General features: G+C 43.7%; 2 protein-coding genes across 2 annotated transcripts; both read right to left on the bottom strand.

The window, feature by feature from the left end:
• Nucleotides 1-410: 410 nt before the first annotated feature.
• rag1 (recombination activating 1) lies at nucleotides 411-7,704 on the bottom strand (the record flags this gene model as incomplete). Its single annotated transcript, XM_080438064.1, has 4 exons — nucleotides 7,566-7,704; nucleotides 6,154-6,492; nucleotides 3,426-4,546; nucleotides 411-2,158 (listed from the first exon to the last, which is right to left on the bottom strand). The coding sequence occupies exons 2-4, from the start codon at nucleotides 6,468-6,470 to the stop codon at nucleotides 411-413; spliced, it is 3,186 nt and encodes a 1,061-aa protein (XP_080294190.1). The 5' UTR covers nucleotides 6,471-6,492; nucleotides 7,566-7,704.
• A 14,029-nt stretch (nucleotides 7,705-21,733) lies between these two features.
• Nucleotides 21,734-26,765, bottom strand: LOC308092725 (uncharacterized protein). Its single transcript, XM_080438826.1, has 4 exons — nucleotides 26,527-26,765; nucleotides 26,162-26,366; nucleotides 23,896-24,087; nucleotides 21,734-23,392 (listed from the first exon to the last, which is right to left on the bottom strand). Exons 2-4 carry the CDS (start codon nucleotides 26,355-26,357, stop codon nucleotides 23,082-23,084), a joined length of 699 nt encoding a protein of 232 aa, XP_080294952.1. The 5' UTR covers nucleotides 26,358-26,366; nucleotides 26,527-26,765; the 3' UTR covers nucleotides 21,734-23,081.
• Nucleotides 26,766-27,372: the final 607 nt, after the last annotated feature.

Raw genomic sequence — 27,372 nt, forward strand, 5'->3', positions numbered from 1 at the left:
AGACCTCTATGTTACCTCTGTGCACTGGCCTGCTTTTGAACTGTGATCATTAACTTGACATGAACAAGTATGAACCAAATATAAAGGCTGGAATTACATAATATGATAACGTAATGTATTATATTATATTCCACAGCCTTCTTGAAATTAAGCAAGTAAATTAAATGGGACATTTAAAAGGAGAAAACATTTTTAAATCATGTACGTTAAATGAAGTGTAAACGATTTCCTTCAGTTACGGCAATAAACTTCAATGTCATAGATAATAGATTATATTGCTACAAGTCCAAATGTTGCAATAAAAAGTAATCCAGTCATTAATTTCTCATAATGTTTATGTAAGAAATACTTACCAGCTTCAGATCACAATCCCGGTATTGAGATTATAAAATCAATCAAGCTTAACATTGTCAAACATGAGAAGCGTCAGGGGAGATATCTTCACCTTCCAGGATCTCCCCTGGGTCAATGGTAGCTTTCAGAGCTGTGGCAGAGTCTTTATGAGCCTCCATGAACTTCTGCAGGTACTTGGAGGTGTAGAGCCAGTGGTGTTTCAACACATCCTCCAGCTCAAAAGCCTTGGACTGACGAGCATTCATCTTACGGAAGCGCCTGAATAGTTTGTTTGCTGACTCGTTCCCCTCACTGGCCCATGCTCCGATAGAGCCATCCCTTTCTATGATTTCCGGGACGTGGGCCAGGGTCTTGTGCAGGTAATTGGTAATCTTTCCGTCATACCTGTATTTGAAGGTGGTGGAGAGGAGGTCCGCAAAGCGCTGGGAGTTGAAGCTGTAGCGGCACAGTTGGTCAGGGCATTCTTTGGCTGGGTTGCTGGCACGCCACACAGGTTTCATCTGGATGTAAAGCCCCATTAGCTCCCTCAGAGCCTCCCGCCTTTCCTCTGAGGGCACCAGTTCGCACACCACGTCCACGGTCTCCTCGGACATCAGCCTCCGGGCGTAGTTCCCGTTCATCCGCATCACCGGCTTGAGCTTGAGTTTTTTCCTCAGCTGCTTGTCGAGGGCGGCCCTCCAGCGTCGCCTTTCCTCGCGGCTGGGGTTGGCCTTCTGGAACACCTCCCCGATCTCGTCCTGGAAGATCTTGTAGAACTCAGTGGCGTTACCAATGTCGCAGTGCAACGCATCCAGAGTGGGCTGTGTTTCCATGAAGGGCTTGGCGGAGACCCCCTTCACCCGATCTCGCAGCTCATCGACAGACTCCGAAAAGGGGTTGCTCCGCCATGTCTCGTAGCGCTCCAGGTTCTCGCTGTGGCTGCGGGTGATGGAATGGAGCACCATGTTGTGAGAGGCCTCCTTCCGGGTGGAGTCGCACAGGGTGCAGACGTAGGTGGAGCCTGATGCCTCCAAGCCCTCCATCTCGCGCACCATCTTCTCATCATAGCCTGTGCCTCTGAAGTGGAAGCGGAACGAGCGGGGGAGGCCCCCCATGGACAGGATGAGTCGGCTCTCTGTCATTGCCGTCCGCTCTGCGACCACGGGCCCCAAGACGGCAGTAAGCATCTCGTGGTCCGACTCGTCAACAAACATCAGGCACATGGGCTTACAGGACAGCTCGGAGTTGGGCTTCGGCTCTGTGAAGATGGTAACCGCCTCCGCTTTCCCATCCGGCATCACGGAGATGGACATGACGGTGAAAGAGAAACGGACCGCTTTCTCAGGGATGGCGGGGCCCCCGCCATGCTTCTCGCTGACATCTCCCATGCCATCGCAGGACTCTTTGATCATTACACTGAAGCCTGAGGTGCAAGCACTGTCATCTAGCCCGCACTCTCTCAGTCCCTCCATCACCTCCTCTTCCAGGTCCTTCAAGGCAGACGCAAGGGCCACGTCGTAGCGATACCTCCGGCTGATCGTGTCCGCCGGTGAGTCATCCACCAAGTCAGCCCAGCCCGAGAGCCCGTTGATGATGCCCACGTGGCAAGAGGGGGACACGCTCTTGAGGGCTGGCTGCCATTCAAACGGGTGGTAGCCAGGGATGAGCTCCTTCTCTGCCGCACGGAGCGTGTGCAGGGGCTGGAAGATCTGGCGGCCGCTGGTGGCCTTCACGGTCCGGTACATCTTGTGGTACTGACTGCAGCTCAGAAAGGTATTAACCCGAATGGCGAGGCACACAGCGGGGTGCAGCCCAAAGCCTCTGCCTGTAAAAGAAAAAAGAAGTGAGGGAAAAGAGAGAGAGAGATTAGGAACGAAGACAATAATCGAGGAGCAAAAGGGAGAGAAAGAGAAAGGAGACAGGCAGTGAAGCCTTTGTTTAATATGTTTAAGTGTATTCTGCTGCTCTGATAATAACTGCCTTATCTAACATTTCATTACAGTAATTGCATGCCCTGCATTTGCTGTCCATATAATAAGATATTAGCTAAATGTTATCTGACGGAGAGAGACACCTGAATCTAACTAACACATAAATGAGGGTCCATAGTCCAAAACTCCCCATAAGCCTGTTTTTGTGTTTTTCATGATAATAACAAAATGCAATATTTCCTAATTTAAAAAATGTTACAGGGGGATATGAGGGTGAGTCATTGGAGCTGGCAAAAGTGATGTATTGGCTGCAAATGAAAAGAGACACCAGCTGGCCCCTGTTCCCCAGAGAGGAGGATGGTGCTGTCTGTGTAATTTGCAGATACAAGAGCCGCTGATGTTGTTTTGATATTAACAGCCCCTTGACAAGAGTTGTTATTGTGTATAAAAGGAAGAGTGAGAATGAGAGAGAACCAGGGAGGAGCCTGGGTGTGTAACAAGACAGAAGCAGTTCAAAAGACAGGCAAATAATTAAAGAAAAAAAGCTTTTCAATTAGTCTCCCAGACAAGTTCCTCCATTGTCATGTAATAGTGAACTTTTCAACTCATTGTTATTTATGAGATGGTTGCATTTCTCTGCGGTACACAGAAATATTAATGAGCAAAGGCCGCTGCATTTTCATTCTCTTTTTCAAAGCATTTAAGGGATCTGTTCTGCATATTGACACTATTGGGTGGAAACCTTGTATGTCCAAAACAGTTGCTTTTCAGGAAATGGAAAAAAGAAGCTGTGTTCCAATGGATCCAAGTACTTATTATTACTACTGTATACAGTATATAATACATTAAATTGGTTAAATATCTATCAAACCCACAGGCAGACGTAACCATTTTCAACCCGGCATCCCGATTTTGGGCATGTCATTATAGTTGAAAATGAAAACCTTTTTAGCTATTATCAAAAATAGCAAAAATAGCACATCTACAACCTCACAACGCACGTGACACGTGACCCATTGTGAGCCCATAGGCTATTTTTGCTACGCTTGTGAGACACAGTTATAAGACAAAGTGTAAAACAGGGCTTAAATGGACGAAGGATGACCAATAGCATTAATTTATGAAAAAAACATAAAAAGATGAACAGAATGGCTCTATTACCTTGCATCAGGGCCTCCAGCTCGTCTGCCTGCCTGTGCTCGTTTCCGGCCCTCAAGGCGAGCAGGAACAGTGTGAGACACACTGACCTCATGTCGCCTCCTTCCTCTTTGTCAGAAAACACCTTCACCTGGCTCTTCAGGTCTCTGAGTCGATGCTTCTGGGCGCGACGGGTCAGTGACAGCAAGTGCTGACGGGGTCGGCCTCCCTTGTTAATCGGAAGGTAGTCGTCTGCGTGACTCTCTTCCAGCTCCTCTTGCTGGTGTGCTAGACAGTGAGCCCTGAAAGTGTCCAGCCTCACCAGCTCCCCACAGCCGTCTCTCGGGCAGACGAGAGGGAGGGAGTGCAGCACGGCCAGGAAGGCCTTGGTGGGCGGGGTGAGGTCAGCAGGGCCACAGTGCAGGTAGCAGGACGGGCAGTGGGGTCCCAGCGCGCGGGTATATTTCATAATACAGCTGCGGCAGAAGAGATGTCTGCACGGGGACTGAACTGGGTCAGAGAGCAGATGGTCACAAACCAGGCAGGTGAGGGAGCAGAGGAAGTCCACGGGAAGTCCCTCGGAGATCAGCCCGGCACTGAGGTGGTCTTTCTGACAGTGAGTAATGCTCTTCACCCACTGTTCCTTCTGAATGTTGGGCTTCACCCAGACTTTGTCCGCAGGACCTTGGCGGTGACCTGCTTTTGGTCTCAGAGATCTCCTCTCACCAGGGACAGGGTGATCAGAGAGGTCCAACTTGGCTCTCTTGGCCATGTGTTGGGCTCCATGACGACGCTTCCTCCTCTTCCTCCCACTCCGCTGGAGTGAACGCTTCCTGGGAAAGCAAAGGGAGCAGAGTGAAGAGTGGGGCGTCCACTCAGGTACCCTTCTCCTGGAGAAGCTGCAGAAGCCTCCTCCCCGCATGGCGACCGTCCAACAACGATGGCAGAAGGATGGGGGGTGGATGGCCTCTGTGTCCTCCTCCACGTCCACTTTGAAGACCTTGAGGATGACCTGTGGCCAGGTCGTGAACTTGCAGCTCATTTTACGCAAGGCAGACCTGCTTTCCACATCCAAAGAACCCTGCACCTCATGCTCTGTGCCTTTAACTTTCCTTAGAGCAACGCCACAGAGCCGACAGAGACACCTTCAAAGAAGACAATTATACAGCCAGTCAGTATAGTGTAGTATAGTATAGTATAGTATAGTATAGTATAGTATAGTATAGTATAGTATAGTATAGTATAGTATAGTATAGTATAGTATAGTATAGTATAGTATAGTAAAGTATAGTATAGTATAGTATAGTATAGTATAGCATAGCATAGCATAGCATAGCATAGCATAGTATAGTATAGTATAGTATAGTATAGTATAGTATAGTATAGTATAGTATAGTATATCGTTAGCCTCATAGCATAATTGCCGACCTAATTTCTTGGCCAAATTGCCATTCTGCCTAACTCTACTCTCCTAACACTGCTGCTTCATTGTGCCTTATTGTCCTCAGCCTATCAGAATGCTTGTTACATTACACAAATGACTTAGGCCACATCCACACGGAGACGTTTAAAAAATGTCACAGAGTCGTTTTCAAAAAGTTTACCGTACACACAGAATCGTCTCAAGAAATGTGTGTGTCCACACAAAACCACTGAAAACACTGTAGTATATATGCCTGGCCTGTGGGTGGTGCTGTGGTGGAAAGTAATAAAGTACATTTACTCAAGTACTGTACTTAAGTACAATTTTGAGGTATTTTTACTTTACTGGAGTATTTCCAATTTTTTATACTTTTACTTCTACTCCACTACATCTCAGAGGAAAATATTGTACTTTTACTCCACTACAATTATTTGAAAGCTTTAGTTACTAGTTACTTTGCAGATATAAAGTATTACATTATAAAACATACATTAACCACTTTAGCCCTATTTTATATATAGGCTATTTGAAAATAGCCGATCTACAAGCTCACAACGCGCATCGAGAAGCATTGTGAGCTTGAGCTATTTTCAAACATTTTACTTTTGCTACTTTAAGTATATTTTGAAGCCAATACTTTTGTACTTTTACTTTGATTGATTGGGGGGGGGGGTCGGCGCATGCGGGTTAAGCGAGAGGTGGAGCTCATCGGTTCAGAAAAAATGCGTATTTAGGTGTACACACGGAGACGCAAGGGTGGCGTCTTCAGAGTTATTTTCACTCTGGGACCCGGTTTCAAAAATACGCGTATTGGCGGACCCAAAACTCCGGCTCCGTGTGGACGAAACGTCTAAAAAACGATTAAAAACTTTTGCGGATTCACCTAAAAACGTCTCTGTGTAGACGTGGCCTTAGGCAATTATGCTATGAGCCTGAGGCTAACTTTTTGACTTAGGCAGAAATTATTCTGAACGTAACAAGCATTCTGCTGAGAACTGTTGAAACTCAGATTTGATGTGGTTCAGTGATGCATAAAGACATAAATGGCTTTTTGAACACAAGGTATTTGCATTTGCTGAATAATTAGAGAAAGCTTGGGATATGTTTGTATAATTATGTTATAAATATTATGCATCATTTTGTCTTGCTGTCTTATAATCGTGTCTTGTCCTGACACAAAAATAAAAATGTAATTCATTAATTCATATAGTTCTATAAAACACAGTATAGTATAGTATGGTATAGTATAATGTACAACAGCTGTAGTATAGTACAGGAAAGTATGGTACAGTAGTATAGCTATATTGAGTGTGTGCACTGTGCATTCACCTGAGGTGGTTCATATGAGTGTCCATCTCCTGTAGTTTCAGATCTACTCTCCGGCCTGGACCCTCTATGTACTCTTGACTTTTGCCCCCAAGGCACAGTTTCATCACACTCCCAGGAAGAGGCTCACTATCATCTGCAGGGGGCGAGATGCCAGAGGCTGCTTTCTCGGGCCCCGTCTCACTGGGGAGAGGCGCCTTCTCCATGGACCTCACCCGAAACAGTTTGAACTTCCAGTGTGAGAACTTGGAATGATCGTGATGGAGTTCAGCTGGCATAGAGGATCTGGGGCCATCTGTCTCCAGGCCCTGCTCCGCCATGATGGGAGAAATGTTGTGGACCCTGGAGAGAAGAGGAGAGGAGAGGAGAGGAGAGGAGAGGAGAGGAGAGGAGAGGAGAGGAGAGGAGAGGAGAGGAGAGGAGAGGAGAGGAGAGGAGAGGAGAGGAGAGCATAGTTAGCCATATAACAAAAGTATTAAATAATGTCAGCTTCCTGTGAGAAGCCCATTAAAACATACAGAGAAGAGATTTAACTGTAAAAAATCCCCGGATTTCCCAAGTGCCTTTTTCACGTTTGAGCCAAGACACATTCTATCAGCTTTACTTGATTCCTGTTGAATTTATACATCAAGTCTAAAATCCCCCTGCACAGTCAGGGAGGCATGTAGAGCCTTGACACTGAGTGCTGTATTATATCATACGTGCCATTTAGGTCTTCTGTAAAATGCATGAGACAAGCATTGGGGATCAATACAGCAACGAAATCTTCATTTCTCTTATCTCCAATTCCATCGCTCGGGGAGCCATTGTGCCTTTTTTTTTACTTTGACACAGCGATTTGCTAAATGGACAACCTTACCCCTGTAAGGCTGTCTCTCACGTACATTAGTCATTTTGTGGCTGAAGAATTGGGAGCCTCCAGCTTCCAATTCTCGCCAGCTTGACTGGCATTTAAAAACACAAGAAAGGATGGGGTGATGGGAAACAAAGTGATTGACCCCACAGGAGAAAAGGTCAACAAGAACCCACCATATTAAAACATTCCTATTCCCATATGTCCCAAACCAACCCAGATTTGATCAATTTCAATTAAAAAATGTGCACAGTCTGGAAGTTCAGTCAGAGTACGCAGTTCATTCGCAGTTCAAAGAATGAATCATGTAAACAAGCCTATAAACTCTTAATTCCACTGGTGAGTCTTACCATTGCACACCAATAGTGCACACATTTCAGCATGGTCCCTCTATCCATCTTTCTATCTGCCCCTGTGCGTTGTATCCCTGGGAGGCTGGAATCTGGCGGCCCCCTTCATTCCCCAGCTCTGTGTGTGTGTTTGTATGTGTTTGCTGTGTTGAACTGTCCTCTGAGACAAACAGCTAAGGCTGTGTGCATGTGTTTGTCAGCTGGGCCCCTACCTTGTTTTTCAGTCTCAGCTGGCGTTTGTCTCCCCCGGGGGTTGGGGGTCTTCTCCGCATGGGAGCACAGGGGAAGCCCGGGAGCCGATGTGACACACAGCGTGTGTACTCTGTGTGTTTTTATCTGTCTCCAAGTGTCTCCCAGCTTGGTGCTACGAAGGATTGTCTCTGCATGCAGCGGGGATCCCTTCAATGTCTCTCCTTCGTGTCTGGTATTTATACCCTCACTGGTGTGGGATCCCAACAGTCAGTTGATGCCACCTGATCCATACAGCTGATGAGGAGAGAGAGAGAGAGAGAGAGAGAGAGAGAGAGAGAGAGAGAGAGAGAGAGAGAGAACAAACAAGGTTAACCCCAAAAAACACAACACAACACAACACACACACACACACACACACACACACACACACACACACACACACACACACACACACACACACACACACACACACACACACACACACACACACACACACACACACACACACACACACACACACACACACACACACACACACACACAACCAACAGTAACCCCCAAACAAACAATTGTGCATGCCACCGCACGGCACCTCAGCTGGAGAAGCCATCATGTCATCATTATCTCCCATGTCTGAAGGTTCACCTCAGCCAGGTGGCCTCGTAACTCAGAACACACACTGTTAAACCTGGGAAAAGGTTACGAGTGCAGAGTCACAATGGATTTCTCAAAACAACCCCACCGTGCGTGTTTGTCAATAACAAGAAACGATTCCATATTGTCATTGCTTCTACAGTGAGTTTGATTGGTTGATTGATTGAATACTTTATCAACAGTTTGCAAAAAGTACAGAGGTACAGTTATACAATAATGCTAAAAGGATAACACAAAAAGCCCTGAGGACTTGTGGTCCTGTGTATTCAATTCATCAAGACATATACAGACATACAATACTATACAAGAGATCATCAATTCTAGCAGCAGTAAAAGTATATTTACAGTGAAACAGTGAGGGGGTAATTTCTTTTGGCAAGCTAGAAGACTTGTCTAGGTCCATTTGCAAATTGCAGACAGGTGCTCTTTTATGGCGGTTTTGAAGGAGGGTAGGGAGTACTCATGTCCAATATTTTTATACTGTAACAGTTTGCAACGTTTTTTCACAATAAGATCTGCGATGCACCAAGCTTTATTTTACCCTGCGTGGATGCTCTTAGGAGATTCAAGCACAGCCTTTTGTTTAGTTCAGTGGTTTTCAAATGTTTTTGGCTTCAGTACCCCCTTTCCCTAATGCTCTGAATCCAAGTCAACCAGTGGTGGAAAAAGTAATTTTTTTCCTGAGCAGATACATGTTAAGCTGTGTCAGTAGCATTTCAGTCCAGTTTATATGTCAATATAGGCTTTGTTCAAATAATATGCAAATAAGTATTGCTTTCTATTGTGATAGTCAGGTTTTGATTTAATTTGGCTCAACACTTTACAGATCAGCAGGTTTACACAAAGTTTGTCAATGTTTTATGAAAGGCGGTAGAGCCCGCACACCAACTTCCAGGCAAAGGATTATCGTAACGTTTCGATCTCACAGGATCAGGTCAGTATGAAGATCTGATGAAGATCCTGTGAGATTAGTTTAGTTTTATTGGCCCAGCACCCACCGTCGATGTGCGAGTATGTTGTGAAAATGTTTTATCCATAAACATGGCAGTAAAATATGTTATTATTGCTCTCACATACCCCTTGTAGTGACTCCACATATACAATACCCCTAAGGTTACACATATACCCCCATTTGAGAAACACCAGCTTAGTCAGATCTACAAGCTCACAACGCGTTGCATCGTGGCGCACTATGATTTTGAAGACCGTATATTTTTGACACGCGAGTGACGCGTCACAGCACCCAACTAAGGCTTTTCATTCATTCCTATAAAACGCCTGTCGCTCCAATCTACATAAGCAGTGAGCACTAATTAGACAGCATGGTTTGATGTGATGTCTCAGTGGATAGGGGGAGTATATGCCCCAAATCACTCTAGTTTGTAATTATCCAGGGGATTAATCTCTTCTCGTCACCACAGGAGCCTGTTGCTGTTGTGCGGGACATGGCAGCCAAGTCATTAACCACACAGTAAGCGGCCGCCAAACAGCGGTTTGGTCTTTCCACATCATGGCGGCCTAACAAAGGGGCGAGCTTTATGGCTTTTATATCTACTACTCTTGCATGTGGTCAAGGGTGACCGTAAACACAGAAAATAGTTGGCCGTTTAATTAGCATGCACTTTTCCCCAAAGAATTATCACACAGTGACTGGTGTCCTAGTTACTTTGTAGCACTTCATTGTTTTCTTTTGCACTCTACTTACGTGAGCATTTAGCCTGTCATTTGTTAGGGTTCATGCCACTAACAGAGTAAGTGCACTTAACAGCATCTGTCAAATGCCTAAATTCTAACTTTAAATAGAATTGTGTTGGGCACATTTTCAAAAAAGTCAAAACATTTTCAGAATTTTATCAAAATGATTTATCCACTTAAATACAAAGTAAACTAATGCTACTTGACCGGGGTCGGCTCTGTACTCGGTTTGCTCTTTTCCTTCTACACCAAATCTATTTTGATAGGTCTATGCTATTTTCTGCAAATGTTCCTCCCAGCTTAGAGATGCTACAGCTTCAGTTACAAATGTTCAAAAATAGCAGATGTACAGTACTGAGCTTGTAGATCGACTATTTTCACTATTTGTCATAGGACAAAGTATAATTAGACAAGCATGCATGTACCGTATATATGTAGGGCTTTAGTGGTTACATGGTGAACATGCTGTATAACTATGTCAATGACTAAAAGTTACTGTGTCTGGGTCCATCCACCTTGATCAGCCTTCGAAAGGGAGACCTGATGTATGCAGTGGTACATTACGCTCCATACATTATGTAGCCAAGAACAAGCAGATGATGAATTGGAGCAAGATGTTCCAAACCCTATTTATAGTTGATGTTTAGATTTATGGTGGCCAGGTAGCCACATGCCTCCACGTTAAGTGACACCCATAGCTCGGTGGCAGACAGGGACAGAGCTGCAGATGTCTGTCTAACAAACAAGCAGTGACCCCCTGAGACCCTCATCTCTCTGCGTCTGCTAATTGACTTGTTATTGATCAACTCGACGACAGTTTGATTTATGGGGCGAAAGAGCGGTGGAGACAGCCACCTGGCATGGAGCTGAGTGTTATGAATGTGAGGAGCAGACCTGGGGTGGAGGAGGAGCCGGAGTTTACACTGCAAAATCATGAGTGTTCATTTTAACTGGGAGAGTGTTCAAATGGAAGCAAGTGGACCCGTACTGCAGGGTTTTAATGCACCATGCGATACCTGCCACGGGAAGAGAGTGTTGTTTGTTTTGCTTTTATGTGTTACATCCACTTCAACACCATGGTGTGTGTGTGTGTGTGTGTGTGTGTGTGTGTGTGTGTGTGTGTGTGTGTGTGTGTGTGTGTGTGTGTGTGTGTGTGTGTGTGTGTGTGTGTGTGTGTGTGTGTGTGTGTGTGTGTGTGTGTGTGTGTGTGTGTGTGTGTGTGTGTGCCACTCTAGCAGAGGACCAGAGATATGTGAAACATACTCTCACACAGGAGGACTCAGATATTCAGATCCTAGATCCTTATCACACACCTACTGCTCTCACCTTCACACACCCCAGATGTGCGTGCGTATCAGTTAGAGATACAGCAGAAAGAAAGAAAGAAAGAAAGACAGATAGGAAGACAGAAAGAAAGAGTAAAAGTAAAGTAAAAGTAAAGAGAGAGGGATAAGGTGTAACCTGCTGTAAAGGAGTTGCACTGGATAACAGGCTTAGCAGAGAGAACACGAACAGGCTTAAGGCAGAGTGAAGGTTGCGACACGGAAAGGGGAGAAGAGATCAGGCCTTCAAGGCAGAATATGAATGCCGAAGGTCCAAAAAGAACCACCATGTGAGAGATCGAGATGTGTCAGAAGAGTTTTTTACACCAAACTTGTGTGATGTGACAATGAAGTAAAGTTGAAGTTGAATTTGAATTTCACCAAAGAAGCTTCATCTTAATTATATGCAGAGTGAATATCAGTGTCATCTACGTTTGAATGACCAAAAATAATTGCAGGCTGATATTTATTTAAATGACATTAAAGATGGAGACATCTTATTCCCTCCATAGTCCATAATGAGCATTCAGAATACAAAGTGTCATATACTTTAAACATAGTGGGGCATGTCAATATGGGCAAAACAGTTCAAAGAATTTAAAATCATTTAAAAATACAGGAACTAGCCGATCTACAAGCTCACAAACTCTGTGAGCTTGTAGAGCGGCTATTTCCACTATTTCCGAAATATGGATTACGTGTCGTGGTAAATTACTTTTGGCTCATTGAACTCATCATGGCGCGTTATAACAACTTAAGTCTCAGCCACCCAACCCCATTCTTAGGTAAGTTGCCTCCCACTGTCCACCTCTTCCATCCTTCATCCTGAGACAGGATTTGGTAAATTAACACTCAAGGAGGTGGACTGCAATGCAAAGCTATTTGTCAAACCGACCTGCCAAAGAGAGAGAAAAAAACCTTTCCCCACCACTCATCTATACTCATCCATCTCTCTTTCCGTCTCTCTCTCTCTCTCTAACACACAATTTTTTTCCCCCTTGTCTCTCCTCTCACCCTCACCTCAGGTTTTGGTGATAATAATTTATGTGATTATTCCAATGAGGGTGATTCATTAAGGGCCGTGCCTTCGTCTCAACCACAGGTAAGGGTGCATGAAATCACACGGTGACAGCCAGGTGACAGCTGAGTTGAGTGATGCCGTCTCTGGGCTTTGCGTGACCCTGTGTGACATGGCAGCATTTGATGTTCGCTCATCTTGACGGATAGGACCTTAACAGAGAGCCAAGGAGACGCGCACAACATCCTGGCTTCCACAAACATCCTCCTCAAGCGACTGACAAGCCTGACACCACAATATCGTCTGTGTCCAGCTATCCAAATATTCCTGTTATTGGATGTGCGCAGGTCGTGAAATCGCATTAATTTGTTCCATGCTGTGGCCTTTCCCCAAGGCGCTGTCGAGTTATTTTGGTTTTGGGCCAGTTTCATTTATCTCCTAAGTACTGGTGAGTCAGACAATGTGGAGAACAATTTAAGCTTATGCCAGGGATGAGTGTCCTTTTAAAGAAACTTTTCATGAGAAAAAGAAAATTCAGCAACACTTTATATGCCCTTTATAATGCATTATAAAGATACGTTTAATGCATTATAATATGCTTATAATGCTGTGCAATTATAGTTAACAAGTGATCATAAATATACATAATGCTTTATAACAATAATCATAACATATTATACACTATTGCACACTCAGACATTTTTTAAGGATGATAGTGTATAATTCCTATAGTTGTAACAACATATGAATGTATAATGCATTATAATTGCTGTTATAAATGCATTAGAGTGTGATTATAAGTCAATATAAGTAGTCATTGGGTGCTTTAAGAAAGTCTATGACATTCCTGTCTAGGCAGAAACGTTTTGTGTGTTGATAAAATACACTATGATCCTATGCGTTTGCCATTTTTGCAATTTAAAACAATTTGAAAGGAAATCCCACACCAATATCAATTATTTTTATTCAAATCGATTATAAATGGATTAGTTCGATTAAGTGTTGCACCCCTAATAGCGTGACTGGATTCATGATTACAGTTTACATCCTACCTAGACATGAGTCATCCTGTCTGAAGCAGACTCTCCAGATGGATGTTGATCCACTCTCGGTAAACGGAATTAAATTGAACCCTAAGCCGGATTCAGGAGCACTAGGGTAGAGAGAGGAATTAGGACCGGTGTGTCTTTTAATCAAAAAAACAATGCTCTTTAATTCTTTGTTAATTAAATGCCGATTTCCCCGAGCGAGGTGCAGTCCACGTGACGCCAGGGGAGCTGTGGCCAGGTAAACATCTGCTCGGTGGATTTGTGTTGTGTTTTAATCCAATATTAGAGCTCTTTCCTGAGCTGAACTGCCACTGACTCACACAGCAGGTCCGCCAGCTGAGGCATAGTGTCTCACAAACAACTCCTCCAAATAACATTTAATTAAAGTACATTTACTCAAGTACTGTACTGAAGAACAATTTTACTATTTACTTTACTTGAGTATTTCCATTTTTAAATACCGTATACGTATACTTCTCCACTACATCTTAGAGGCAAATTTTTATTTTACTTTTTATTTTCCACTGCAATAATTTGCAGAAGTTATTTGCAGATTTAGATTACTATAGACTCGAGGTTCTACCCACTACGCGGCCCTCACATCTACCCATCTCTGTGTCAGTCCTTGTCCCTTTTATGCCCATATATGGAGATCACTGATGTCATCAGTATATGCCCAAATACTTATGCCCATTCATGGGCATACCCCTTTTTGTGCCCATATATGGAACTGACTAATTTGTTTGTGCCTGATGCCATGACGCCACATTGAGGTTAGACAACACACTCCATATTTGGGTGTTGCTGCATTGGGAACTCCTTATATGGTTATGGTTGAGTCATGGTGACATGAGCATGATGACGTGCTAATTTTAATGTAGGATTTAAAAAAAAAAATTGAAACAGGATATCCTGCACAATGAGTACTGTAAGTATAGGGATGGCAATATTGTTTTACTTTTACTCAAGTAAAATTCAGAATGTAGGCCTTTTACTAGTATTTCTACATTGTGGTATTGCTACGTTTACTTAAATCTGAGTACTTCTTCCACCACTGGGATCAAGAATAACTCATAACAGACAAAGAAGAAAAAGATTGATTCGTCCAGTCCAAATCTCTGAACAATGTCTCTCGACTGGTCACTCCGCTTCCCTCGTGTGCTTTCTCCTTCCCTCTTTCCTTCCCTCTTTCCTCTCCATCATTGTAATGAGCAAATGATAGCCAACAACCGGGACGAAATGTAAAGAGAAAGAGAGAGAGAGAGAGAGAGAGAGAGAGAGAGAGAGAGAGGGGGAGGAAAAAAAACTGTTCCCTGGGTGTCAGGAAGTATGAAAAGAGCAGCGTGTTGTCTGTCAACTCTAACCCCGATTGTCCCTGGTCTCGACTCGCCCGCCAAAGACAAAGGCCTCTGCTCCCACGCAGGTCTGATGATTATTATTTTTCTGTCCTTTAGCTAAAAAGTCCATTATGGGAAATGCCAGGCTGGCTGTGCCCTTTTCCGCACCAGTTGGTGTGTCAGAGACTCAGACAAGTGGTACAATGGGCACTGGTGATGGGCTGCAAAACTTTAAGTGTCAATTTAACCAGTTAAACTCTACATACTTTGTTGTACGTCAAACAGTGGAAAGATAGCCGATCGAACCACAAGCACTTGAGAGCTTATGGACTTACTATCTTCAACGAACGTTCAGCTATCTTTACCTTAATGTTCCCCTGACATGCCCAGAATAGTAGGGTCGCTATAGGGTTCACGTGATTAACTAACTCTGTGTAAGAATCCATCCATTCCGCAATCTCTGACTGAAATTGACATTCGGGATTTTTGCAGTGGTGCTGATTCAGGAGAGATGTGGACAGGCTGGCGTTAAACTCAATTCATAGCATAATTAAAGGGAGGGCGGGGTTGAAATGTGTGTGTGTGTGTGGGGGGGGGGGGGGGGGGGGGGGGGGGTGTACTGGTTGGGGAGGGGGGCCCCGGAGGAAAGGGGGGGGGGGGGGCGTTGCTTTTGTCACATCGCGGCCGGTTCCAGTTGGAGAGAGAGATGACTGGTGGAGCCAGAGAGCCGGGTGGCTGAGCGTTTATCAAACGCACTATGATTTACACAATCCAGCAGGGAGCCATTATTTCACATCCCAGTCTCTCACACCAGCCGGACGGTCAGCAGGATGATGACTGTGGGCTACATAAAAACAGACATATAGCTGTGCGCCGCACAAACAATAGGATTATGGGGAGGGAATAAAATCCCATTCGCTGCTCAGAATTCACAGAGTCAGTCAGTCGTTGTCTCCGGAATCGGAATATATTGAGAAAGAACTGCATGGTTGAGCCCAACTCAGGGACAATGTGGCATTAGCTCACCGCGGCGGAACAACAACAAAAAATGCCAGAGGAAGAAACTGGGAAACACGTGGTCCCTCTAGTTGGATGGGAGAATAAATTGAACTCAACGAATTAAGCAGGGACTCTCAAACATTTTCATGTCAAGGATAATGTATTTGGCCACAGACTACCATTTGAAAATATGTTGTGCCAGGGACCCCGTAAGAGAAGATTTGTGGTGTTAAATTATAAATATTTTTTTAACGATATTTCAAAACTTTTACATAATCTACATTACAAGCTCACAATGCAGTAACTCTCTGTGAGCTTGTAGATTGGCTATTTCCAAATAGTCAAAGTATGAAATAGGTTTAAAGGGATTTAACCCTAGATTTTTTTTTTTAGATTAATTAATTTCACTGGGGACCCCCTGGAATCCCCCCAAGGACCCCTGGGGCTCCCCGGGCCCCACTTTGAGAACCACTGGCATAAAGATCACAAAGAAATACATCAGCCACCTGCTTGGATAGCACCCTGGGACAGGATACAGCCAAAGATATTGATACACTTTTGTATCCGCTGTTCTTCCTGTACGAGCAGGTAACAGCCACTGAATAAGTAAATCTGTATATTCAGTAACTCCTAACTGAATAGGGAATAAGGGAGCGAGGCGGAAGGCTTGCGATGGCCTCCTCATAATAACGCTGATAGAAATGCTATGCTATTCTATTCATACTCCATCTCTCTCTCTCTCTCTCTACCTTTACCCTGCCTTCCGTCTGCCTCCCTTGGGAAGCACATCATTCTAATAGACGCAGGTTCTCATCCCTGACGTGTTTTTTTTTCTCCTTTCGTTTTTCTGAAAGACCTGTAGGAGCAAGAGAGAAAGCAGGAGAAAGGGAGAGATAGAGAGAAGAGGCAGAGAGACAGACAGACAGAGACAGAGATAGGGACAGGGAGGGAGATAAGGGGGAGAGGGTGAGGGAGGGGGAGAGAGAGAGAGGGAGAAAGAGTGAATGGGGGAGAGTGAGAGAGAGAAAGATAGAGAGAGAGAAAGAAGGGTGGAGTGACATAGAAAGAGAATGGTGGAGAGACAAAGAGAGAGGATGGGGTAGAGAGAAAGAGAAGAGAGACGGGCACTGTTTAATCAGTCAGATGGTTCTAACGTGTCTGGAATAGGTTTGAACTGAAGAGGAAGCAGCCTGCAGCCAATGGATGTTTACGTGTGCGTGTGTGTGTGTGTGTGTGTGTGTGTGTGTGTGTGTGTGTGTGTGTGTGTGTGTGTGTGTGTGTGTGTGTGTGTGTGTCTGGAATGGATGCATTTGTGCAGTGAGTGAGTGAGTGACTGAGTGAGAGAGCATGTGTCTGCATGCGTTTGAGTGACTGAGTAGTATGTGAGTGGTTGAGTGAGTGAGTGAGTCATAAGTATGTGAGTGAGTGAGTGAGTGAGTGAGTGAGTGAGTGAGTGAGTACTGTACATGCTTGGGTGGGTGAGTGCGTGCCATTCAAGACAGAATACCCATAACCTCACCTTTTAGTCAGACCATGTCATTGAACACTAAATTACGCGTACGGAATACTGCGACGTTTATTTGTCAAGATTACCGCACTCATGTCCAAGGCTTTTATGCCTTCCTTCCCCAACTTTTTTTTTTCTTGCCCACTCACCTCCAGATTGTCATTGTCACTGTGAAAGAGTGTGTGTGACTCTACTGCTAGTAGAGGAGAGCCCAGAGGCCAATAAGTAACTCCACGCCAAGCGTCTCCAAAGCAAGCACACTCTATATGCAAAGCAGAACCACGCTGTTAAAGAAACGGGTGCCGAGTGATTATATTTGTAATTTAATTTCCTTGGTCACACAGAGATAAGGGAAGGGAAGCTGCAGCAGTTGGCCATGGATGAATAGAGTGATGAGAATAGGACTATAGCTTCATTGTCTGGACCGAGATTTTAAAAAAGAAAAGAAAAAAAAAGACACTGCTTATAGACAATGATACAAGAGGACAAATATTCAGATGGAGGGATTCAAAAGCTTGAGTTAAGCCAAATATATCCAGACGGGCGGTATAAGAGGTTATTTACAATGCAGAAAGCACCTCGGCGCACATATCAAATGGATGAATGGAGCCCTGAACTCGCAGTAATCAAGAAACGTACCATTATTTTCCGCCTTTGCGGAAGTTCACTCGTTCTCATCTCGCCCTCTCTTCCCTTGTCTCTCCATCCTGCTGAACAAATGTAATCAGCAGGGTGGTTCGAGGTGAGATGTCAGACAGGAAGACCAATGCCTCATTGAAGATTCTACAGGAGAGATGAATTGGGTCCCTGCAAGAAGAACAGGACTGGGTCAAAACTCCAGTATTTGGCTGGGTGTTATATGCAGATTTGTGGGCAATTTGTTACAGGGATAGTAAGTGATAGTGTCTATAATTGTGAATTGCTGGATAAGAAATATTCATCTGCAATTGTCTGTAGTGGTCCCAGAAATATTAAATATTTAACAAAAAAGTTTACCAAGGTAGCAAGTCGCAACACATGGTTAAAGTTGGTTTTACATATTTAGTATGACACTAATATATTGAAGCTGATAAATTAGCTCTCTCTCCTCCTGATTGGATGAAATTGGCAACCCACCTGAAAATTACTACAAGCTCACGTCGCATCGTGACGGTTGTGAGCTTGTAGATCTGTTATTTTCACCCCCAAAAAATAAACGTTCTGGAAAATGTACTTTGTATTTTGTACTTTTGAATACTTAGTATGTTTTTAAAGCAAGTACTCCATTACTTTAACTCATGTACACATTTGACAGAGCAACTTTCACTTGAAGTTGGGTAATATTTGCCCAGGAGTATCGATACTTTGACTCAAGTACTGGGGTTGAGTACTTTGTCCACCACTGGTCTAAAGCCCTTGCCACAGTTTCTTCTCCTTCCCTTTCTTTTCTGGCATCCTGGTCTATGTGCAGGTCCGGGCAAAAGCAAAAAAAAGCAGGAAAGCAAGGAAACCTCGTCCCAAATACAAAAAGGTAAACTGCGGTTCAGAAAGGGGCTAACTTGTCTCCCTTTCTGCCTGGTGATTTACATCCCAAAGCCTGAGGGACGAGTGCTCTGTGTTTGGCTAGCTAGACCATTTCTAAGCCAACCAATTGACTGACCAATCCTGTCATTCCGTCCCCACAACTGACCCAATCATGTGACCATGCCACTGCAACATTGTTGCAACTTTGTTGACCAATCCTGTAATTAATCCTGTCCCGACAAGAGCGTCTGAAGGCTCCACCCAGCCAGAAAGACAATTGAAGGACAAGGTATAAGTTTTCCCAGTCTCATCCAGCTACCCTCTTTCGCCATCCGTCCTTGGACTTTTCTCTGAGAGTGTATGGGTGAAGACATCAAATCTCCTGACATTCCCATCTACAAAGAGAGACCGCTTACACTGGACTGAATTCAGAGGAAGTAGTCAAACTAACCTTTTGACTACATTTAAGCTATGACGCATCATGTATTTCTTCGAGAGAGTGTTAGAGAGAGGGGGCGAGGAAGAAAGAGAGGGAGAGGAAGAGAGAAAGGAGGGAGAGAGACAATGACAGAGTGTGTGCTAGAGGGGGAGAGAGGCACACAGTTCATCAACACCACACTCAACACAATGGAGGACTTCACACAGTAAAGTTCCTCAATTAATTTACCTCTAATAAATTTACCTCTAATAGTGTACAAAATAATATGGGTCCATTTGTACACTCTCAGAGTTACAAATGGATAAACTAACACAGAGTATTTGACTGTGCAGGGACTCCATACGAAACGATCTCATCTCAGATGCTCTCTTCCTTTTATCCATGTCCTCATCCCCTGGTCTTCACTCGGAACTTGATGACATTAGCCTGTCAGGGAAGTTACAAATGTTCTGAATTATGAATTATGCAAAACCATGTAGAAAACTGCAAAAATGTATTGAGCTTCTCACTTTTTCATTATTCTTCATTTCACGCCCCCGAGCCAAATAAAACCGTCCAGTATTTGCCGTCTCAAAATCCTCAAATGTAAGAAAATGTATCACACTTTATCTACCTCACAAATAAGCATTAAACACATAATCATACATGTTTGCATGTGCGTACACACACACACACACACACACACACACACACACACACACACACACAAGGTGAAGTCATTACTCATCACATGAAACCAGCATTTCTCCTTTTTGTTTGATTTCATCCTGAGAAGCAAACTAACAATAGATGTTACACTAGCACCACCAAAAGGCAAAGCAGCTAACAGCAACAAGACTTCTCCATCTCTCCATCTCTCTCACACACACATACACATACACACACACACACACAGTTCCTTCACCACAATGCAAACGCAGAGCTTGCAAAATCAGATTAAATGGCTCTCTGCCTTGGCACAGCTAGTGTGGGCAACTTTATTTTTTTCATCTCAAGCACCACAAGCAGACACATATCACAGACTTCCTCACAGTAAATTCTGAGTGTTAATTTACCACTGCGAATGTACAAATGGAACCAAATGGACCCGATAGATTCGTGGTTCCATTTGTGCACTCAAGAGTTAAAAGAACACCGAGGATTTTTATGGTGCACTACCGCGGTGGCATGGTGGCTATGCAGCATAATTAGTAGGACATGGTTGTGTAATTGGTCTCTAATTGATATGAAGAGCAGCTGCGTATCTCAGGCTGTTCTACACGTACTGCTGGCGGAGGGCAGGAAACACCGCCTGGCGGGCCGTTCAATCACATGTGCCATCTTCTGATTGATGTCTCCTAGCGAATGCCCTCCAACATCACCATCCATATTCTCCCTGTGTCTCTCCTCTCCTCTCCGGCCACCTGTCCAGCAATCACTCACTGTTCTGCTTTTATGTACTGTATTTATTTTTTGTTTCTCCATTTCCTTTGCGCTCAGCTGTTGAACTACAATCTCTATCTCAACCACTTGAACCCCAGCATGCCTATTCTGGGGGTAACATTTGGGGAGATCTACAAGCTCGCGACGCGTTGTGAGCTTGAAGATGGGCTATTTCTGGCAAAGAGGTTTGGTGTATAGACGGAAAAAAGCAGTCCAAGTACAGTTGTAACTCTGTTTTACTAAGAATAGAAGGTTTCAGAAGTGGTTAATTCTCACTCACAACCTTTTGTTCTATTTCTCTGAGGGAAGTGAATCGGTGGGGTCTCAGGGAGGTGGAACAGGGGGGTCTCGGGAAGGTGGGAGGTTGAAAAGTGTGGAGGAGAGCTCTGTTCAAAAAGGCACAGCAAAAACATCACACGAATTCAAGGACTCAGACAGACACCAACAAGCTGTGGGAGGAAATAACAACCTTGGATGAAAATGAAATAAATAATTGCAGTTATTTATAAGGGCAAAGAAGAGGAATCACCTGCTCTGTGCCCTCTCAATTTGGCGAAAGAAGACTGAAGAAGTGCTAGTTAAAGTTAATTAAAGGAGTTGTTCTGTAAAGGGGTCATGACACAGAACCTTTGATATGTTTTGGGGAGACACTTCAGAACAATGCAGTTTGCGGCTCAGGCGCTCAAGCAAGACGACCTTCAAGGACATTCCGCTCATTTACACAGCAATTAAGCGGTACCCTGTTGTTAAATTGAAAAAGAGACAAAAATCCTCTGTGGATTTAATAACAAACTCATTACGAGGTTCCAACAGGGCGGAACTGCCTTTTAATTAGAGCAACACCTGATTAACGCCCAATTAACGGAACCAGAGCCAGTAATCTGCGCCACTTTGGCAGGGTGAGAACGTAAACATACATAGGCCAGCATTTCTCCTCCTCCGCCTACTATTGGGAGCAAGGGAGAGAAGGGTAGTTGTCTGATGGTCCAAAAACTTGTCAGGACAGGGATCTGTGCTTGGACAGTGGACACACACAAAATGGAAGGAGGCTAAAGTCTGCAGCACTACACATGATCTCCTAGTGCGCTACACTTTGAAGAGAACACACAGCAAAATCCTCAGTGTTCATTTATCTCAGAATGTTCATTTGTACACTCAACAAATGGAATACATTAACACTGAGGATTGTATTGTGTAGTCTACACATTCATTCTTTCCATTTGCACAGAAGTTCAGCATGAACTCTTTTTCATTAACTTTAATTTACCCCGGAAGGATCTGCTGAGCAAATAATACTATTTTAGGTACATTGATATTCATACAGTTTCTGGGATTCAAGCAGTGAAATATTCTGTAAACTGAAACTAAAATAAAAACTAAAAAGAAGAATGCAAAATTCCCTCACCTTCCCCTGAAAAAAACTAAAACTAAGACTGAAACTATTTATGTATTTGTAAAACTAACTACATGAAAGTAAACAGAAAGCAAACAGCAAACTGAAAAACAAAATAAAAACGAATGAATATTTCAAAACTATAATAACTCTGCTCAGTGGAACCACGTACAGTACATCTACTATATGACACAAACATTATTCACTTTCCCAGCTTAGATTCCCCCAGTCAGCGTTGGGATTTGGTCAGGCAACCTTCAAGTCACAAATCAGATTCTCCAATCCGCAGGGTTCCAAACCTCAAAGAAGCTTAATATCCTTCATTCTCGGGATGATGTGACTGCTGAACAGTATTGGCTGTGTTACAACGCACTGGCATCGTGTTATTTATGAGCTATGCCCTATATGAATGAGCAGCTGCTGCTATGTTTTGGATATTAACTTATGCGCTCGTTTCACAAGCGTTCTGAAAAGATATTCACAATTTATGAGACATCCTGCAATTAAGACGACACGTGTCAAACAACAGATGCCCGACATTTATTATTAATATATGAATATTATTTGCCTACAGTACCTATTTACTTTCCAGATTTCAGTAGAACATTGACAGACTACGGGATAAACAGTTTGGAAAAAAACAGACGCAGAGTTGACTAATTGCACCAGTAATAAATATATCAAAACCTTATCTTTCATTGCTCTTCAGCATTCATCAAATAGATGCAAAATTCTTTAGTGTTAATTGACCTCTAAGAGTGTAGATCAGCTATTTACACAATTATTGACAATATAATGACGTGCCCAATATAGGGATGCGAGGGTTAACGTGGTTAAACGTAAGGCAGGCATCATTATATTTTTATCAAATTGTCAAAGCTTAATAGATATTTTCTTATGTCACAGTGTGTTTGTTGTGTTTGTTAGAATAAAAACATATTGATCCTAGAGCACTTTCAGTCTGTTTTGCTGTACAGCAGCTCAATATAATTCCAGCTCAGCCAGAGGCGCCCCTTCGCAATCAGTCCTGCAGTAGTCCAGCACGACCTCCCAGATTCTCTGGTGGTCAGCATCCAGGGAGTCAATGTTCAGGCTGGTTGTGAACAGTACATTCCTTGCACAGGTGCCTGGTCTCATAGACTAAAGGCGAGTTCTCCTCACCTTCACTTTAATGTTTTCCATCATGTCTTGTTTTCTCTCAAGGTTCTGACATGTTCCTCCGCAGGCCTGCAATGTCAACTACCGTGTAGTTGCCCGGGTGACAACCTTCACTGAAAGTGCGTTTCTGTAGGGAGGCACGCCGCCACGTCTCGATGGAATTCCCCAGGTCCGGCAGGATGTCTGGCACGATACACTGTTCAGCCAAGAACACGGTAGGCTGGAGAATCAGTAGCAGCGCCCAGCCCACAGCCCCCAGCCAATAGGAGGAGCCGAGAGAGGCGATATCCCGGCGTATCTCTTCCCTGTGTTGGTAGGTGAAGAGAGACCAGCAGAGCAGGAAGAGGAGACCTGGCAGACAGAAGACAGTTTTGAGTTAATCTTACAGAAATAAGTCTCTGAATAAAGTCTCTATTAAAGTGATCATTAACAAAGTACTATAGGAGGTTTCTTCCAAAACAGTGGTTCTCAGCCTGTGGGCCGTGAGGGTATTGCAAGTGGGCCCCCAAATAAAAATGACATGTTATCTTTTTCTTTTTACCTTGAAAAATATGTTTTCATAATGATGCCAATAAATAAGGACTTAAAGTATACTATGTTAGTTCCAATGATCGATTGATTGATCATAACATGCATCCATCTGACCATTTAACATGGCGCTGCCGTGTTCCCTATAGGGATATGTAAATATTGTTTATTTAATTTTTTTTAATTTTCCCCCATTCACCTGTCCCAGTTGATTTGGGGGGATGTAATGCACTTACTACATGAAATGCACAATTAGCTTGACACAAAATGCAATGAGCCACCCGAGCCAATGAGATAACTGAGGGCCGTCATGTCCGTATACAGACCTGTAGAGGCCAGGGTGAAGAGCAGCAGTGTGGTGGGGTAGAGCGCCTGTCCCACCATGAGGAGGGAACGCGTGTTGGAGTAGGAGTGCACCGTGTCAGACGTCCAGCAGAGGGCGAACATGAGACACAGAGCACCACAGCTCAGGGCCATCAAGAAGGAGAGGACTCCAAAAACCCTCTGGGCCTCAGGGACTGGAGGATGACAACAGAGATGATGTTTATTGTTTATGGCTGTCAGGGGGAAACCTTGTGTGTCCAAAACCGTTACTTTTAAGGAAATGGGGAAAAAATAACCTGTGTTACAATGGATGTACAGTAGTTATTATTCATTTACAAGCGCTTGTTGATACTTTTTTTTTTAATATATAAAACCCAGAGACACACTAAATCACTTTAACTTTCAAAATGTTTCCGAAATAGTGAAAATAGCCAATCTACAAGCTCACAACGACGTGTTGTGAGCCTGCAGATTGGCTATTTTAACTACTTTTGCGTGCCCGACAGCAACAATATGATGTCAAGGTTATAGTTTGTCAGTGTACAACCGGTCTACATTTAATGTAGTAAGGTAATAACCCACACCTCATTCCAAGGATGCCATCAAATGTACCAACCCGTCCGTATTATAAGAAACAGTCAAATCAGGTGTTGATGTGTCAAAACTTTTCATCTAAAAGAAACCAATCACTGAGTAGACACTGTACCTGCTGCTACTTTTCTTTTCTTTTTTACACAGTCTTATGGACTCACGTTGTGCACACAATGCTAATGATTCTAAAAGAACATGTACACACCTGCATACAAATATCATGTATATACCTGCTATCAAATACACTTCCTGTTGTCTACTTTCCCTTTGCTCTCACTCTACCGGTCCTCTCTCTTCTCACGGAATACTACAAAATGGACGTACCAAAAAAAAAGAAGAAAAAAAAATCACCCAGTGCTCACCTGTAAAACTGTGATGTGTCAAATTTAACCGATTCTGATTCTGTTCTTCCCTAGATACCTAAGTACCTACATACCTACCTACCCATCTATTAGTACTGTATCTATCTATCGATTTATCTATCTCCCAACATCAGTGTCTGGTCTAGTGGCTGAAACAAATCATATCATATCACATTGATATGGAGTTGGTCCCCAATTGGCTACTAAAACAGTCTCCACCATTTCTGCGACGGCTTTTCAATAGATGGAACATTGCTGCTGCAATATACTGCCATTTGCTTCCATTCAGCCACAAGAGCATTAATGTGTTCAGACATTGGGCGATTGGGCCGCCTGGCTCACATTAGAATTATTCCAATTCATTCCAAAGGTGTTTGATAGGGTTAAGGTCAGGCCTCTGTGCAGGCCAGTCAAATTGTTCCTCACTTATTGCCAACAAACCATTTCTGTATGGGGGGCATGGGGGATTGTCATTCTCAAACAGGAAACGGCATTCTGCAATCTGTTGCCACAAAATTGGAAGCACACAATTGTTTAAAATGTCATTGTACTGTAGCTGTTGCATTAAGATTTCCATTCACTGGAACAAAGCGCACAAATTAGAAACACTAATTAGAAATCTGATGGACCACAATGGGAACAAGCTGTAGGCTTTTTGTGTATATCCAAGTTGATGTTTTTAAAAGTGTGATCCATTTACATTTGTTAAAAAAAAAAAAAAAATCATCAAAGGTTATCCATTGACTTTTATTCACATAGTGAATTTTTGTATACAGAGATACTGTGTGTGTGTGTGTGTGTGTGTGTGTGTGTGTGTGTGTGTGTGTGTGTGTGTGTGTGTGTGTGTGTGTGTGTGTGTACACAGTATCTCTATCTAGATGAGACCAAGGTGATGATGAAGATTGTAGCACATTTGCCTGGCCAGATGTTACGCTCCTTCAACTATAACCGACTAAGAATCCAGATCCCTGCAACAGCTACAAGCCCACACAGGTTTACTGCTGACTTGTACTTGTACTTCAGGTCTACTGTTCACATTTCTTACACTAGGGTGTAAAGTACAGCCTAAGGCTATTCTCAAGCAGAGCTAAATGTCCTATCAAGGCCCTGAGCCGTGCAGCATGAACAGTTGTTTATGTCTCATCAAATACTATATACTGCCTCCACTGATATGTTTAATATAAGCACACTTGTTCTACGTCAATCACACTTTGAACTTTAGCCAGTATAACAGTATTTGACGAGCAAATCGACACGGAACAGAATTACATGGTGGCAGGGTTCCTTTGCGCTTTATTGCAGCTTGTTGACTCACCATTATAAACGACACTATCGCTGTCATCCCGTGTCTGGTCTTGTTCAGAGTTATTCCAATCTGTCCAGAGGCCCCTGTTTGCTAGCCAGCATGGGGTCCATACAGCATAGCATATGGACAGGCAGCCAGCCAGGCCCACACAGGACTCAGCAAACCTGAACCGACCTATTGAGTCCCCCAGATCCAGCCACTTCATGTTAGTACACTGAGAGGGAGAGAGGGAAAACACATAAACGAGAAGAGCGTAAGCAGGTGAAACTACCATATTAATAACATACCTCAAAGCTGTCACATAATCAGTAATATTATGTGCGTACATACTGTATAGATCTGTAACGATATAGAATGGTCATTAAAAGCCTTACCTTGTGTGTTGTTGATCAGGACGGACTTGTCAGGAGCAACCGTGAAGTTGTAATCCAGCCGTACTTTGAGCTCCTGGATGTTGAACCACAATTACAGTATGTGGAAGAACAAGAAGATACAAATTCTCCCAGGCGGCTACGGCACCCACAGTTCGGCTACTGTACAAATCACTGACACGGCGTGACTAACCCTGTTGACGACCCACACGTTGCCACTCTCCTATACAGTGCAAGGATTACCCACGCTGTGGTGGAATATGACACTGTAAGTATTCCCCCCGCGTCGGTACGACTCCACCCCCCTCCAGCTACGGTGGAAACTCCCCCCCCCTCTCTTGGTGGTTTACTTCCCCTAGAATCCCCCAGCTCAATAGAGAAAGTGAAACAAGTTACACACAAAAGAGGATGCCCACACTGCACAACACTGAACTTTTGGTACCCGTTGGAAAGGGAAAATAAAATCAGGTTTCATGACCAATTTCTACATGACACGTCCTCCTGTCTATAAATGGTCATAAAGTACACAGTAAAATCCTCAATATTCATTTAACTCTGAGGGTGTACAAATGTAACCAAATGGACATGGATAGATTAACACTAAAGAAGTGTTTTTTTTTTTACTGTGTAGACAGGAATATATATCCAATATATTTAGTGTTTTTTTTTATGTCATTACAACAGAGTTAAAGCCCCCCCACACTCTCCCACCAAGCGGGTTATTTTGACTTGGTGTCAGCCCAGACATAGGTCAGGCACAAACCACAAGTGATTTATTACAGAAAGTGTGTGGAGGGTGTCAGAAGGTGGTGACGCATGACAGACCACCATCCATAAGGAACTCCCACT

This window comes from Gymnoscopelus braueri (genome assembly GCF_963280865.1).
Source record: "Gymnoscopelus braueri genome assembly, chromosome: 9".
NCBI classification, from domain to species: Eukaryota; Metazoa; Chordata; class Actinopteri; order Myctophiformes; family Myctophidae; genus Gymnoscopelus; species Gymnoscopelus braueri.